At 40.2% G+C, this 17,802-nt stretch overlaps 2 protein-coding genes across 2 annotated transcripts; both read right to left on the reverse strand.

The window, feature by feature from the left end:
* Positions 1 to 2,650, reverse strand: fkbp6 (FKBP prolyl isomerase 6; the record flags this gene model as incomplete). The annotated part of the gene is made up of 8 exons (XM_083898528.1): positions 1 to 82; positions 291 to 400; positions 592 to 789; positions 914 to 1,033; positions 1,242 to 1,444; positions 1,548 to 1,637; positions 1,734 to 1,851; positions 2,570 to 2,650. 8 exons carry the CDS (start codon positions 2,648 to 2,650, stop codon positions 1 to 3), a joined length of 1,002 nt encoding a protein of 333 aa, XP_083754654.1.
* A 1,449-nt stretch (positions 2,651 to 4,099) lies between these two features.
* On the reverse strand, positions 4,100 to 7,576 carry tmem244 (transmembrane protein 244; the record flags this gene model as incomplete). The annotated part of the gene is given in 7 exon segments (XM_083898800.1): positions 4,100 to 4,197; positions 4,398 to 4,442; positions 4,599 to 4,724; positions 5,271 to 5,347; positions 5,444 to 5,529; positions 7,437 to 7,562; positions 7,568 to 7,576. Coding segments are annotated over 7 exon segments (567 nt in total).
* Positions 7,577 to 17,802: the final 10,226 nt, after the last annotated feature.

Below are 17,802 nucleotides of genomic sequence, written 5' to 3' on the forward strand. Positions count from 1 at the left end.
TTACATCATCACTGCCCCTCTTAGGTCTTTGCACATCCTGGAGTACATGTCTTTCTCCTTGTCCAAATTGTCTTTATAGCATCTAGAAAGTGATAACAGTCATTTACATAGGACTTATAAGCAGTAAGTTACATTACGGCTTGTACTGACAGACATGTACTGAAGGCTGGCCATTTTCCTGGAAAACGTCCAAAAATTCTAAGTGTGTTATTCAAATGTTACCATTTTGAGTGATGAAATTTTGAGTTAATGTTCAAAGCAGTGAATGTGTGAACAAGTGTTGGTCTTACAAAGCCACTTTCCTCAGGAGGTTGTTAATGTCAATGTCAAAGGGTCTCTTCGCTTGAGCAGTTATGAGGCAACCCTGAGCGCTCTCGTACTCCTGAAGCTCCAGGTAAGCCTGACAGATACGACATCAGACTAATGATGCACTTATTTCACAAACTGAGCGGCAAACAAGCAGACAACGAAGGCAGCCAGCCCGTACAGTTAGGTCTAATGCAAAAACTGGTGATAGATATGCAAAACTGAAAGGCCAACTTGTAAAGCCATGAACTACAGGCTGTTGCGTTTTGAGAAACCATAACAAACCTGTCCACAGCGAAAAAGAGCCTTTGTGTTGTTGGATTCAATCTTCAAGGCCTTGTTGCCATACTTCAGGGCTTTTTGTGGGCTGTCCAGACGGAGTTCAGTGAGGGAAAGGTTCAGATAGAGAGGAAGCAGAGCTGTCTTGATACTCTCCTTCTCTGCCTCGTTCTGTGATTCCCTGCTCTCCATCAGTGTCACGGCCTATTCGCCAAGCAGAGAATCCAACAGGAAATACATTCTGACTAAGAGCGGCACATCGTAAACAAATACAAATGAAATGTAATGAAGAACAAAAGTCCTGTCTTTCATTCCCTTGAAGGTTTACCTGCTTGTAGCGATCTTTGGCGTTGTAATAACGGCTCTGTTTGAAACAGCGGTTGCCAAAGCTTCGCAGTGTGCCGACAACATCGAGAAATCTGGACAGAGGAACCGTGTTCTGCTCCTCCTGATTACAAAAAAAACACAAATGTGAGGTAACTAATTTAAACGGATAGACTGGACTGTGTTTTTTTTCTGGAGGGAAAAAGCATGACACTGAACTGCATGAATTAAAATAAATAATGATGGTTTGAATAATAATAAATGGCTGACAATACAAAGCGTTGTCTCAGCCTAGGTTTAGTATAAAGTATCTCCTGTCTATTGGGAAATACCGGGTTCAGTGCGAGAAATTCATCCACTTGTCCTGAGTCGAGGAAATCGAGGAGTTGAACCTCATACAGAACCGTGGCAGCCCCAGGAATTAACGGCGGACAACCCATATCCCCGAAGGCATACTGAGGCTGGAAAAGGAAGCGACAGAACTCCCCTTTCTTCATGGTGTACAGACCCAGCTCCAATCCTGCCAGTGTCACATCTGTTTTAACAGTACATTTAAAACATAATGTAATTTTTCTTAACGATTAAGATCTGCTGTTGGCTGTAAATTGTATAGACTAGTTACGAGAATAATTACTGACCTCTCCCCAATTTCATCATCTGCGGGTGTTTACTGTATGTGTTGGATTCAAAAGGTTGGTCTGAATATTCCAGGAAACCAGAGAAATGGACTGTAAAAGAAACAAAAGGAGGGGGGTGTAACAAAAACATGTGGGAAACTATAACTGGGTCAGGAATTAATACAATAAAATATAACTTGGAAATACTCAATACTGAAGCATTCTGGGGCACAGGAGGGCCTACTCCAGGCTGGACCACCTCTTTCAAGATCCCTCCATCTCCCAGGATGTCATCCATCTGCTGACGTAGATGTTCAAATGGGCTCTACAATGGAAAAAAAACCTCAAACTAAACGCTTATTTTTACTTTCAAGTCAATTAATGGTGAAAGCTGCAATTTAAGTCATAAACGTTCACCATTGTCAGTCTTTAGTGTCGTAAATGTTATGGATGGGAATCAGTATCGGTCAGTATTGGTATCAGTTTGATACTGGTCAACATCACTGGATTGGATAGCTGACAGATAAAAATGTAATATCCAATACTATACAAGAAATCTATACGCTTCACTATGCATAGACTGTAAAAATGTAAATGTGATATCAGTATCAAAATCAGACACAAAACAGTGGTATGTCCCATCCTTAGTAAATGTTAGCATTTCTTATCGGTTAGTATGACCAAAATAAACAGTATTTTTACTTACAACACTGACATACAGTATAGTAAATGTGAAATGTCTGGTTTACCAATTCAAAAAGTGTTACAGAATTGGCAGTTAAACTTGTCTGAAACGTCTTATGTACTTTTTTAATTTTAGTTTAATTTACTTGTTAAATGTACTTATTTGATTTATTGTCACATTTTAAAATTGTCTACTCAAATACACTACTTTAAAATGCTGAAAATGGTTAATTATTAACTGGAGTTTAATGAAGAAAATGGCGGAAAATATTACGATGGTATTCATCATTTACACGTTAGCGTTACCATTAGCATGTCTCTAGCTATAGCTACAAAACAACTCGAGCATGTTAGCTTACAGGTCGGCTGTTGTTCGTCCTCGGCTGCTCCTCGGCGTCTATAAACCTGCGGATGCTGGATATTAAACCGTTTCCCGACATCTCACCGGAGAAGCAGTCACCTTTTGTGTCGTTTGTAGAGTTTTGTGTATTGTGAAAACTTGCACCAGCACAGCAACGGTCAAGCTAACGGTTACGGCTCAGGTGTCGGTGGCTAATTGAAAGCGAGGTTGCCAGGTCCGGTAACCTCGCACTACATCCCCAAATTACATGTCCCTGTATGTACACTGATTTGACATGGCATAACTAATACCAGCATTTCCTCTTCTTCCGTTTCATGTTGGTCTTTAAAATAGCCTCAAGTAAATAGATACAGTTTGTTATCATGAAAAGCACATTTCTGCTGTAGACTAATTCTATATGATTAAAGCAAACCAACAAAACACACACACACACACACAATGCAGTTGATAGAGAACATTGCAGCATGTTGATTAGGCATACATGTGTGCCAGAGTCAATTTGACAGGAATTAAGTATAAAATCAGCAATCAGTTTATGAATTATTCATTTTAACTACAAGCAAAATAGGTCTACCCAATAAACAGATGGGGGAGGGGGGACTTCAAGAGTAGCCTGATTCTGGTGGAAAATTGAAGCTTTCTCTGGTGTCCTCCCACATACCAAAAACATGGACATGTTAATTGGACGTTCTAAATTGACCGTAGGCCTTGCCCTTGCCAGATGGACTGGTGACCTGTTCAGGGTGTGACCCCAACGTTTGCCCCATGTCATCTGAGATCGGCTCCAACTCCCTGCAACCCTCATTTGGAGGATAAAGCGATAGACAATGAGATAAGTTTAAGCCACAGCTCCAGCAACTCTATGTCTGTATTCACTTTATTTGTACAACTGCAAACATTATCAATCACTTAATCTGCAGGATTTCTCCCTACTTGTACTTGTAATTAGGTTCTTATTTGTCACAGAATACAAAGATCGCCCTTTTTCAATAGTCAATTATGTGGAACAGTCACACAACTGTCCTGCCCCTCCCCTCCCCTTTCTTTTTGCATAAAGTTATTCATTGTAAATATAACACATTTACATAATAGATACAGCAGGCAGTATTGACACATCATCAGCTTGCATATGGTTGAAAGATGCAGATGCAGCACAGACCTGACTTGTACAGACGGGTATTTTGTTTATCAGACTAGTATACTCTACAAACCAGCCATGTCACATATTGTACAATATATTATAACTAGAAAATATCTTCCTATATTTTTTACAGTATGACATTTGTGAAGAAACGAATGTACAAAAATATTGAAACTGTACAGAACATGTTACAAAAACACTGATAAATTGACAATATATGCTGTATGTACAAGGAGGGATCTGACAATAAGTGAATGAAAAAAGTTACCAAGAGTGCTGTGTTAACATGAACCTAGCTGTACACTGTTTGCACGGTGTACCCACTGGGATGCATGCAGGCCTGAGATTAACCAGTAAGCCAGTTAAAAGATTTCCTCATTGTGTTCATTAGAAGTTCTGCAGGTCAGCTGGACACACAAAGTTGGTTCTGAAGAGTTTGTAGGCCAGGAGCTGCCCCCCGAATATCATCATCACCAGGCCTGAACCTGCAGAAAGAGAGATTAAATGAAGTGATAAATCAGCAGCTGTCCTTGAGAAGCATGAAACTGAAAAGTGAAAAGTGAAAAGATAATGTCTTGGACAGATAGAAATGAGCTGGTGAGAAACAGAGAGTGAACAGGACTGGAGTCAGATAAGGTTACACATGATGACAAGGATGAAGAAGTAGAAGCAATCCAGAACTTACCAAGAGCTATCCACCAGTGTTCAGCTGAAGGGAAGCCTGACATCACTGCAAACATACAACACCAATACGTTATTTTTGATTCAGTGTGGTGGTTAAGCTATAACTACAGGCCATTGCATTCAGTTACATAACCAGGCCAGGCAGGATTAACAATCCTATTTCCCCTTCCGATCCATTGATCCACTTTTTGTGTGTGTTTACCTGCCACGGTCATCGCGACATGTAGCAGTGTCACAGTTATGGCGTAATCCCAGACCCACTCCTCTACAATCCAGGCAAAGACCAGCCCTCCTAAAACGTAGGTCACTTCTGTGGAAATGACACCGACTATAGGCAGAGAGAGGGAAGCATGTGATGATGACATGGTGAACATTTTCAGTTATCGATCGACTGCTTAATTCATTCAGTCTATTGTGAATTTAGATTCTCCAATTGACTGCATGTTTGTGGGCTGTGGGAGGAAGCCAGAGAAACTTAAACACACAGGGACTCTCAAACAAAGCAGCGACAGTGGTAAACATTTGAATGAATGACATGATTCTCTTAATCTCTGTTCATGTGATGATAAATAGATATAATAAAATCAACATAGCTATTTTCTTCCACCACAATAGTAACTTCAAAGCAGCTGGTGCATTTGTTATATTGCAGTATCAGAATTCTAGCAAACTTATGATGTGTTAAAGCCATGTGTGTTTTTCCTCTTTGTCACAGCTTCTGCAGTTATGGAGGAGGGATTGCATTCAATAGTAACTATGACTGCTAATCGATGCAGTGGAATGAAAAGAGTATTGTTTTGTTTTTTTAAAACGTATAAAGGGGAATACACTTTAAATAATATGCATTTAATTTTACTCTGCCACTGATACTCACCCAGGTATTTGGGGTTCTGCCATGATGGTTGCGTTGTGTAGTCGAATGGCGCCAACAAGCTGTTGATCTCATGAACTCTAGTGACACAACACTGTGATTTAGATGTGCACCAACAATAAAGAGGGACATCATTTCAATGCTTTATTGACTAATTAATGTGTGTGTTTGTGTACCTGAAGAGTCCGATGCAGAGGCTGACCGCGATGTAGTAGAGAGAGTAGAAACACACCATGCACATCAACAGATTCTGCAGGACGACCTGATAAAAGGAGAATAATCTCATGTCAATATCAATATGATTTTATACCTGCTGACTGACAAGGACTTCTTAAATTAAATGACATTAAATTATAATTCTATAGTTACAAATATTCCACTAAATTGTCTCCCCCGTTTCTGTCATATCCATTAATTTGACAGTTGAATAAAAGATGAACTTACAGCCCTAATTCCATTAAGTCAGTTACATACAACTCTTTGCCAATTAAAAGATTTTGTACCATTTGGCTGAAACGTCTTCCATTAACCGCCTGATAATGTGTGACCAATCAGACTTAGAAAACAACTGCTGGAGCTCTTAAGGGTGAAGAGATAATTGTTATCTAACTACTTGTCTGTTTACAAAGAAACAATTTTCTCTCCTGCATTTTCAAAAAAAAATTAAATGACACAGACAAGCGATGCTCACGCAGCAGAGAGTCGGCGCTTGCTGACGTCTCCTTTCACAGATGATTAACTGCAGCCTTTACAGGAAATGAGTTACATGACACCTCAGAGGAAAAGATAGAAGACCTCTTCTAACAGGCGACATTTCAGCTTGTCAAACAGAGCTTTAACTATTTCCATTAATAATGGGCTGCATGCCAGTCGTGTGTGTGTGTGTGTGTGTGTGTGTGTGTGTGTGTGTGTGTGTGTGCAGGTACCAGGTGCACATTTTTACAGGCTGGCTTATTGGTGCAACTTAATGGAATGGTGCCTCCATTATTGTTATTAGTTACACATGGGCTTTCCCCGCTGTGACAAATCAAATATCTGCTGTGACAGAAACAAGGGATGAGATTCAGTAACAACTTTCACACTGTATAAGCTATATAATATATATATAGAGAGAGAGTTTCTTAGAGCACTCATTCACAAGGAAACTATGTAAAAAAAAAGGTATTATTTTGTTCATCCTATTAGCTGCTGCAGACATGGCAGTAAAAATAGCCAGACACATTATATAACGCACAAAATACCATACCTTACCATAATTTATACACATAAATTGAGTTGAGTGAGTTTGTCCGCCTTTCTCAGATGTTTTAAATAAGGATAAAGTGCAAATTCTGACATTTAAGAAGATGTTAATATGTTTGAGATGTTGCTGCTTTGTGATCTAGACTGAAATATCTCAAAATCTACAAGATAATTTCCAATTAAATGTAAGAGATAAGCGCACAAATGAAGACTAGAATGCACTTTCATTGTGTGAACATGTTACTGTGTCTCACACATTCACATAAAACACATTTGCAGACTTCTAATAGATGACTTTTTGCTTTAACACTGTCATTTGTGGACATCTCATTTATGAGAAATCATGCTAAGAATTCAGGGATTATAGATCATGATTTGTTTTTAAAATAATAATTACTGTAGCCACCTCAGCTTAGCTGGCAACCACATAGACTCTAGTTAGACACTGTTCTGAGAGCCGTGAGGATGTGGGGGCATCAGTTAAGTAGCTGATCTCATACTAATGCCCTCAGAGTCGGCTAAACACATTATCCAGCTCTCTGGTGTGTTTTTGTCATCTTTGGACTCGTCTGGACTTCAAAGGCTGCTCTAGAAAGCAGCTTTGAGGCTTCACGGTCCATCGTTTGCCCTGATGACTTCAGCTGAGTGAACCCACTGACATGCTCGGAAAAGAAAAACAGCTGTCAACAGACTGTGACATGAGGGCTTTAACTTCAATACATATGCAGTTTAACACTGGGATTATGACACAGGAATAAATGATCTGGACTCCAAATGAAGACAATGGTGTTGCTCATATTGAAAATCTATGGAAACACACAGTAAAATGGATCACACTGTACCAATCATTGGACACTGATAACCACCTTTCTGAACACTGAGCCTGAACTAATTAAAACATTTTACATCGTGCAGTGTACGTCTTACCCAGGTATCAGTGGGCGTGGTCTTGAGGGACAAGTGTCCATGGCGTTTTATGAGTGTGAATCCACAACAACGACAGCAGTAGTCCAACAACATGAATGGCTGCGGGTCTAAATGAGAGTATGTAGGCTACATGTATGCATCTGTGTATGTGTGTGTGTGTGTGTGAGAGAGAGAGAGCATGTTGGGGATTAGGGCGGGGCAGGGATTAGAAGAAATGGGATTACTACTAAGTAAGAACAGAGTAAATCCTAAAATGGATGAAGTTGAATATACTCAAGTACAGTACAGGTGTGCACACACAAATATATGTATATATTATATATGTATGTGTATTCAAAATTATATGAGGTTTGTCACCACATTACAGACAACCTTGCTATTGTCACGACATGATAATTTGCCATTATAAAAAGTGGGTCCCCAAATAAAAAGCTTTTGAAACACTGTTTCTACTCTGTGCTTCATTTCATTTAAGCTCATTCTTTCCATTTCCTCATTATTCTTGTACCTTATTTCCTCATCCCTCACTTCCTTCCTGCCTTCCACTCTTTCTCCCTTTTCCATATCTTTGTTGCCATGTTAAACAAACCTCTTTTAATGATTTACTTCTTCTATTAGGTCCGTCTCAGTTCTGTCCTCCCTTCCTTTCGTCATACAGCTTTCCTTCTACTTCCAGTCTGTATTTGTTGTCGTTTGTGTGTTGTTTGTTGTCTCCTCTTTTCAAACAAAACCTTTGAAAAAGAAAATGGGAAAGAGAGAGATGATGAGATGATTATTGACTGATGATGATTAGCAACTGTTTTAAAAAGCAGTTCATCTGAGTCACTTTTCAAGCAAAAGTGCTCCAGCCTCTCAGATTATTGACTTCACAATTTTACAATCTTTTATAAACAAGACATTGCTTTTTTGCAGCAGTTCTGATGATGACCACAAGGTGGTAGTCTGTCCTAACAAGCACAGAGTTAAACGCTCCCTGAAGAGAACCAGCACAAAAACATGAGATAAGAGTCTGGCAGCAACAGATAAGATGCTCCATTCAAATGTGTACATCTTTGATGTCAGTGTCATTAATCATTTTCCTACATGTTTAGTTTTTACTAAGAGATTACACATAAACACAGCACAGAGAGGATGAATCTGAAGGGTAGAAAAAGGACACTTAGCTGCTGACCATCCACCATCCGTTTTCATGAAAATGAAGTGGGTGAATTGATGGAGAAGGCAAAGGAGACAAAGTACGAGCAGAAATGACGTCAGCTCCATGTTGCAGAGTCTCTCCGTCCAGAAATAGCTAAAGAAACTCCTAAGCATCACAGACAGGGTGTATACTGTGTGCATATATATAGATAGATAGATAGATACCTTTGTGTGTGAGGTGCTAAGTAACCTGCATCATTGTAACCATGGTGATGGAGAGCAGGGGGAGTCAAAGGGCTGTAGAGCAGGACAGACGTCATAACTAATCAGAGCACTCTCTTTATATGCGTGCGTGTCTGTAGTAGGCTGTAAAGACATTTTGGCTGCTTCTCACAACCTTTAATGGCTTTTTTAAAGAGTTAAGACTTGGTTTTAAGGTTAGGATTCGAATCGGGCTCATGTTTTTCGATGTTGCCCTGCTACAGCACACCTGATTCAAATGAATGGCTCATTAGCAGGCTTTCGCAGAGCTGACAATTTGAATCAGGTGTGCGCCAATATTTAAAAATGCAGGTCCCTGAAGGACCACGATTGGGAAACACTGGGTTAGGGTGAGGTTAAAGGTTATGTTAAGCATTTTGTTATGGTTGAGTTGAGTGTCCTCACAAACTATGCTGGACAAGAATATTGTGTGTGTTCTGGTGCATTTAAAGCACTCTTTTAAGAGAAATAAAGACTTTTCAGACTTAATATCTCCAATATTGTGTTTGAAGTACAGTGTAATATGCACAACCAAGGTTCTGACACATTCTAGACTCAGACTCTCAAGTATCCACTCATTCAGACACGACTTAGAGCCCTTTCCTCTTTTATCTGTGCAAAAGAAGAAGCATTTTATTTATTTATTTGTCATTCTTTTGTCCATGTCGCAACGGAAACAAACAATCACGTATGGCAAGCCGTTTCAACATTTAATAGCTAGACTGGATATGTATTACAGATAATATCTGTAATTCAATTCTTCCTAGTCAAAAAGAACATTTCAGATATCCACAATGACATTCTTCCTATCCACAATTGTCATTTGTTACAAGTCATAATAACATTTACGGTAATTGTAATGAAACCGCACTGAAGTGACGTAATTTGTCCTAGGAAGAATGACATTGTGGATAGGAAGAAAGTCATTGTGGATAGGAAGAATGTCATTGTGGATATCTGAAATTAAAAGCCCAATACACATGAATAGCAAAGTGACGTCATTTGTCCTAGGAAGAATGTAATTGTGGATTGGAAGAATGACATTGTGGATAGGAAGAATGTCATAGGAAATTGAGTTACAGATATCTGTAATACATATCCAGTCTAGCAATTAAATGTTAAAACGGCTTGCCATAATCACAAATACATTTGCACTCGCCCACAAATCAAAAAAGTCAATGACTCTACATAAAGACGGACGACAGGACAGCTTTCAAAAGGTGAGGCCACCACATCTTGATCGCTCCCTGGTGGCTGGCAACATAAATCTCTCCTCCCTCATTTAATCTAAACTAAGAGATATGACATCATTTTCCTGACGTGTTGATTTATCTTGTCATTTTTCATGCTGTGTTAATTTCTCTTTTAAGCTTTAATGTGCCATAAGCTAGGGGGAAAAATGGGCCAAATGCCAATGTGTCATAAAGTTACAAGGGCATATAGTAGCTAAGGAGGCAGTAATACTATAGAGGATGCCAACTGCGATTAAACTCCAGAGAATGAGGAAAAGAAAGAAGTCATTAGTGTGATACTGCGGCTCCACTTCTTTCTTCAACAGTAAAGTTCACACAATAGAAACAGTGTGAGTTCATTAAAGCTGCAGGTGTTGGTGTTTGTATTCTGCCTCTGTTTGGTCTTTGTGAACAGATATAATACATCATTTGTTTACTCTGAAAAACAAGATCTGTCAAGCAGGAGCACGTCAATATGATGTTTATGTTTACAAGCTTTAATATACTCTCTCTGTCTGAGGCACGACAGCCTCATACAGGGGTGAAAAATGGGACCGACAGAGACAAGAACGGTGTTTACACCATGGACAAGTAACTTTAAACAGTCTGTGTTGTATCCATAGAGAAATGAACACACGCCCTGTATCTGTTGGATTCTCCGTATGCGTTTTTAAAAGCAGTTCAACATACTCACACACACACACACTGAGGCTCACTGACCTACATGTCATCATGTTGAAGGAGCAGAGAGGCTGCCATCACCATGTTCTCAGTGTGTGTGTGTGTGTGCATCATGATTTATTCAACAAATTCAAAAATAGATGTCTGAAAATAGTATGAAAGGAAGAAAGAAAGCTATACGTTTGTTTAATAAATCACTTGAATTTGCTACTCAATAATAAAGCATGGAAATGGAGTTCCAACCTTGAAGTTCTTTCTCCGTCTGTCGACTGTCAATCATCTTTTGATTTGTGGTGATACTGTCATTTCAAATCACTATCTCCTGCTTCCTTCTACCATCCTTTCCAGACGTCTTTCTCCTGTTCTTTCTCCTCAAGGCTCGTTCATTTTCTCTCCCTCCCTTCTTTCCATATCGCTTCCCCTCTCAATTACAGCATAACACAACAAGTCCACACTTTTTGTAAATCCCATAATCCCAAGTGGCCTTGTAAACAAGAAATGCAGCAGTCAACAATGTAAGACTTTGTTTTTCCCTTCTCCCATTTTTTTCTTCTCCTACACTCTCTCCACAGTCCAGTTAACGGCGTCTTTAACTGCTGTTCAGTTTTCTCTCCGTCGCTGTGCAACATGTTTTCATTTCCATCCGCGATGGAATGTAAATACAGCCGCGACTGACCACACCAGGGACATCACACCGAGCATGAATCTCAACTAGCCGCTCGGCCTCTGAAAATGAGGGGTTTTGTGGTCTTCTGGGCTCCAGATGTCTCCGTTAAAGCAGATCTGGTGAAGCCCGAGGACGTCACGTGGTTATTTTTAGTGCATGTGTGTGGACCAGAGAGCTGGTTATTACTGGAGTTAAGGTTAGGGTCAGACATGTCATGGCCACAAGGGCGGCACTGGAGGTCATGGAGAAATGTCACAACATGTGTCCAAGTGTGTCATGTGTGTACATACATATATCTGTAATGCTCAGTCTGCCCTCAAGGGGTTTCAACACTCAACTTCATCTCAGCCATGTGAACAAACACCAGCCTCTCTCTCACACACTGACCAACATACTGTTGTAGCAGAAAGGCTATAATCTCCATTATCTTAGTGTTTGGACTGTATGTACATCATTTTTTATAAAATATACGTACGTAAGGAAGGAAGAAAGGAAGGAAGGAAGGAAGGAAGGAAGGAAGGAAGGGCACACACTTCTAATTTATTGCTGAAAATATGTCAAGTACGCAATACAGGAAATTACATGCTTGCCAACATCTGCAATGTCTTTGCTGCCCCCTCTCTATCAGTGTGTGTGTGTGAGTGTTTGCATTTGGTGCCTCTTTAGGACCTTTTCTGGCATAAACACTGACCTTGTCAGGACCAGTAGTCCTAATGGAGACCAAAACCTGGTCCTAATGACACAGAACCTGCTTTATGTGTGCAGAAAAGCTGGAGAAGTGTGTTCTAGCCTCTGAATAATGGCTGTAAATCTATCATGAACTGTTGGGAGGGGTTACCAACACTTTTCCATTCTGACGCAGAAATGTTGCATTTCCTCAACTTTCTGTGCTAAAACTGCTGCTTGTTGCGTATTTTACGTCATGAGCTGTTGCATTTTCCCCTTCTCCGTCAGTTTTTTCCCTTTTTAAAAAAGTAATTTCATAATTTGCGGCCCAGACATGAAAGAAAAGCATGGCCCTGTGCCTCGTTTCCCCCCATAAACGAACACACGCGCGCACACATACACGTACACGTACACACACGCGCGCGCAGGAAGCCTCTCACATTCCCACAAGCGTAGAAGCGCTTTGAAGGAATTGGATGGAGCTGCCGCGTCTCTCTGCAGTTCAGGGGGATAAAAACGCGTTTTCCGCGCTTATGAACGCTGCTCACCATTTCTTTACAACACAACAGTGAAATACCGACACAGAAATCTCTACTTCCTCCGTTTTAATTCACAGAAAAAACAAGTTTTCTGTAACGCGAAAACCTGGACAAGCTGAGTTTTACGCATTTCGGCGACCAAGGAGGACAATCGAGGAGCGGGGGCTTTCTTGTCTTTTTTTCCTACCAAACTAAGGATATTTCTTCGCTGGGGAATCACAAGCGGAACCTTACGACGTTAAATACGTTGGATGCGTTAAAGGATTTTCCCTCCGTCGTAATTAGGAGCGCGTTTCACCGCCTTCTTTGTCCTGAGCGCACTCTCTCTCCATATGGCGTAAAACGTGCTCTGCGCTTTGAGAAAAAGACACCTCGGAGGATCACAACTCAGATTTGACCCAGACAAAGTGGACCAACGCCAGGGCAGAGTCTCCATTAAAGAACGTGGATGTAATAAAGGACTGCACTGCTATAGACAGCACTGTATGTCTCCTGTCATCATAATCTACTCCGGCATGGCGTTTCTCTGGAAGTAGTCTACAAAGTGGAGGATGGCTTCTTACTTTCCCGCAGGTCATAGTCTGATGCTCCTCAGTGCCTGATGGCACAGTGGCAGTGAAAACTCTGTTTCTGTGAAGGTAAGAGCTGATCACTCCAACTCTAAACACTCAGCACGAGACACCAAAGATGACTAAGTCTAATCTACTGATTTCCATCAATTTTTGGCAGTATTTTGTTCAAAATCTGTTCAGTTTAAACAAATATCGGCCTCTGACAGACTGGCACAATGTTTCCAAACAAACTATTGCAACCAATTCATCTTTTTAGGGCATCTTTAATCCTAACATTCCCATACAGTGTGATATTTAGTACATGTATAAAGCCTGTGTATGTGTGTGATGTATTGTTTTAAAAAGTCACCATCTCTTCTTTAAAGAATTTAGAATTTGGAAACGTTATGTTCACTCACAAAGTCAGTTTACAGCGTATTTGCACTGGATTCTAAATCGCTCTGTTAGTGCAGTTGTATAACTGGGCTGCGATTGGCTTCCAGTTGTGATGTCAGAAAGATCCTGCTGTCAAACACACGTTGAAACATTTAACCTCTGGTTTATGGAGAGAAACTCGATGTGAAAGCAGCCATTCTGGCTTCAAACCCAGCTCATGATGTGTGAAAGGTCACAGGTCAGATTGAAAGACACAGTGATGAGAGAAATGACAGGTGCTCTCCAGAGATGATGGTGAAGGTGACTTGGGAGAAACTTTCAAACAGAGAACTGTTTCATGTTGTTTTACTGCCACATTTTATGTGGAAATGAATCCGAGTTTAATTTGTGAATGATTAAGACCTTGACATTGGACTAATCCACCTTCACAGATATCGCACTAACTGGATAATCCGGTTAAATGACTCTGGTAGGTGAGCAGTCACTTCAGTTTGTCACTACAAATATCCCCTTAGAGAAATAATGCCAGCCCAGACTTTAGCCTAGAGACAGTTTATCTGGTTTAAGACGCCTGTTTGCAGGGGAATTTTCTTTTTTGCCAAAATTAATAAGAATTTGCTTATTGAAAACAAAGCCTTGGATTGAGATTCCCTACATGGAAACAGTCCCAGCTCTTCAGTCTGGAGACCAGAGCTACAGAGCAGGTGGGAACAACTTGTGCCTCATGATAAGTGTGAGCGACTGAGACGGCGAGGAAGACAGAATGAGTCATTTTTGCTCGAATCAACAGGAGTCTCGCTCCAGTGCATCAATACACAAACACATGCGTGTCCGCGTGTCGCTGGAGTCAACTGAAAACCTGAATTCAAGTGAATTTATTAGCCAATGATAGTGATTCAGTGTGACGGGTGCAAGACTTGCATGTATCATCAAAATAATGAGGGGGGGGGGGGGACTAACAAGAGGCTGCTGGATCTGACACTCAAGTGTTTCCATCAGAAAATAATGTGATGCTGGAAGGTCACAGAGAAACACAAAGTGACATATTCTCCAGACAGATGACTCACCCTTCACTGCAAATCTGTAGGAGTAAAGCAATTTACAAACCCATACTCAGTTCATCCTCGGCTTATTCTTATTTTCGACTGATACAAATTCCCTCTCCTCAATCCGTTCCATGGTTTCTTTGCTCTTTTTCGTTTCTGGCGTCCCCTCTGAAGTGACGGTGCCATTTCAAAAGGAACTTGCAATCAAGTAAAGTGAACATGAAACAGCGTTTAATCTCGTAAAATACATGGTTGGGATATTGCTTCTACAATGAGGCTGAAAGAAAAAAAAGACTTCAGTCAGAGGTTTGATTTTTACAGGAGCCACAATCAGCCAGAACTTAGTGGCAGCATATTTAATTCTGACTTGAGTCTAATCATGGTAGACTAATAAGGTGCTGAACATTGTGTACTGATTAAAACACAGAGAGACCTTATAACCACAACCCTTGATGGTGAGTTTCTAAAAAAAAACCTAATAACAAGTTTGACATTTTAGCTTCTTACATGTGAATATTTTCTAGTTTCTTTCCTCCTCTGTGACAATAAACCTAGAGAGTACATAAAAACGTTGTGTGGAAGCCTCTGACTGGCACCACGTCAGTTTTTGTAACCTTGAAATTCACCTATTGGACATTACTGGCTGTTAATCACACTGTTGTCCACCCATATGTGCTATGCTTTATCATCTTTTTTCCTCTAAATGGGTATTAAAGAAGTCATGAAAACAGCAATTGAGACCCCATTATCATGTAACTATTTACTGATTTTCAAGCTGATTTTTTTGTGCAAACCAGCAAATTTAACCCTTCTGTTACCTAAAGTCGTCGGCTGACAGGATTTGGCATGATGTGACCCTGTCTTTCACCCTATGTCAGCTAAGATTAGCATAGCAACCTGCGCGACCCTCGTGTGGATGTTAAAGTGGTAGAAGATGGATGGATGGATGGACTCCGGAAAGTAGAGAAATAGAGAGTTGCGCCCATATACTGTACTTGTCATTACACCAGAACTTAGGACTTCTGCAGAAAGACCGTCCAATCAGAGACAAGATTCACCAGCACTTCTCAGTACTGCATTCCTAGACAGTTGAATAACTGCCAGATATTGAGAGTGAAAGATATCTTTGCAAAAAAGATTATTATCATCATGATGGTCATAAGAGGGTTAAACAACCAGCTGAGTTGCCCTCTGGTGGCTATTCAATATATTCTTACTTCCAGGTTGGCCTCAAGCTGCACCCTGGCAGACTATATCCATTTTATATAAGGTCCAAGCAGTACATGAATGTGTTTGGTTTGTGGACAGAGCAACATTTTATAGAACATTGTGATTTTGGGTACATGTTGGTAAAACACAATCTTTTAAGCACCAGCAGAGAAACTCGTCATCTCTTGTGGCAGCATGGTGCACTTCTGCTAACGTTCATCACATCACTGACTGTATTTTTCTGACGAGATTCGCTGGCATGAAATCAGAGCAATTAGCACCTGCAGGACTGGAGACGGCGCTCTGTTGGAATCATTACATGTTGCAACCGCGGTGATAAATTTCCAATTATTTAATTTAAATCCAGCTCTACAAGTGAATCTTTCATTACGTTCTCTGTCAGCTCGTATATCCAGGTGATTGGTGCCTTCAAAGTCTGAGGACTGTGTTGGTGAACAGTTGTTTTTGAAGGCTTTATTTTCACCTTGGAAATTAATCAACAATTTAATATGAGGTGTATGTAGCACTATGACTGGATGGTGCAACAGGTGGTCTTTTTAATTTAGCGGAGAGTTTAATTTTACATTAATTTACACTACCGTTCAAAGGTTTGGGGTCACTTAGAAATTTTGTTATTTTTTGAAGGAAAATCACTTTCTTTCAATGAATATAACATTTAATGAATCAGAAATACACTATATACATTGTTAATGTGGTAAACGACTATTCTCCTGAAAATCCTTGTGCAATGATGTATGCACAGCTGAAAACAGTTTTGCAGGTTCTTTGACAAAAGCAAAATTATTATTTTGAATAAAAATCCTTATTTCTAATCTTGTCAATGTCTTATTTCTATTCATTTTGCAACTCTTTTGATGAATAAAAGTGTGACTTTTAATGGAAAAAAAATTGTATAGGTGACCCCAAACTTTTGAACGGTAATGTATGTCCAGCTTGTGCCCCTGTTGTCCTAGAACATGACATCATAGATAGGCGTGTAACCTCTCCCGGGTGTAGCATCCATCATATATGATAATTTCTATGTGATGTTAAAAGATGGTTAAATAAACCTGAATAACTGAAAACATCTGTGTGCCTGTGTTACTACACTTAAATGACTTTTGGCACAATCTGACATTATTTTGCACACGCAAAGTCTGAAAAACCGTCCAAAAGATCGGGTTTAACTGCCTTAGGAACAAATGCACAGGTCGTGTGTTGATTTCTCTTCATAGTCGTTGATTTCTCTCTGTGTGCCTCTCTCAGTAAGAGCCAAGCCTTTCTTTCATTTGTCCTTTTCTCTGTTTTTGCTGATGAAATGAAATACAAAAATGCAATAAACTGACCTAATGGTTGGCTTTAACCAACCGTCTTAAGGCCAACTGTAATGTGATGTCACAACAAGTGACAAGGAATGCAGTTAAAAGAGATTTGCCGAGTCAAAGCGGGAATAAAGACAAATGTCCAATAAAACATAGAGTATACTCACAGAAAGGTAGAGCAGGAGGATCCAGGGACAGCAGGAGGATCCAGATTGCCGTGTTTGAACGCGCAGCATGCAAGGCTGTTTCTACGTCGCTGATTCTGACCTCTGCACTCGCTGGAAACACAGGCACAGATTTCCACTTCAGGGATCAACAAAGTAAATCAGGAAAATGTGTGTCCAGTTGAGAAATACTGCTGCAAAACTCAATCATGTGCTGTGAGTAATCAATTTCACAGCTTTGTGTCATATCTAATCTCGTCTCTCTGTTCGCCTCGGCCGTCACATAGTATAGAAAAAAAGTTGATTTTACTAATTATATTAATTGCGACGTAGCTTGTTTCAGCCCACTAACATGATCCCTGTTTATTGTTGGTTCCCGCTGATCATTTTCCAAACACCGCTTTAATCTGACCTCCTACACTCAGAAGGGCACTTTTTTTACACACTGCAGAAATCACACACATCCAATCCAAATACTCATCCATTTTAGCGGGT

This window comes from Microchirus variegatus (assembly GCF_963457635.1).
Source record: "Microchirus variegatus genome assembly, chromosome: 12".
NCBI lineage: Eukaryota > Metazoa > Chordata > Actinopteri > Pleuronectiformes > Soleidae > Microchirus > Microchirus variegatus.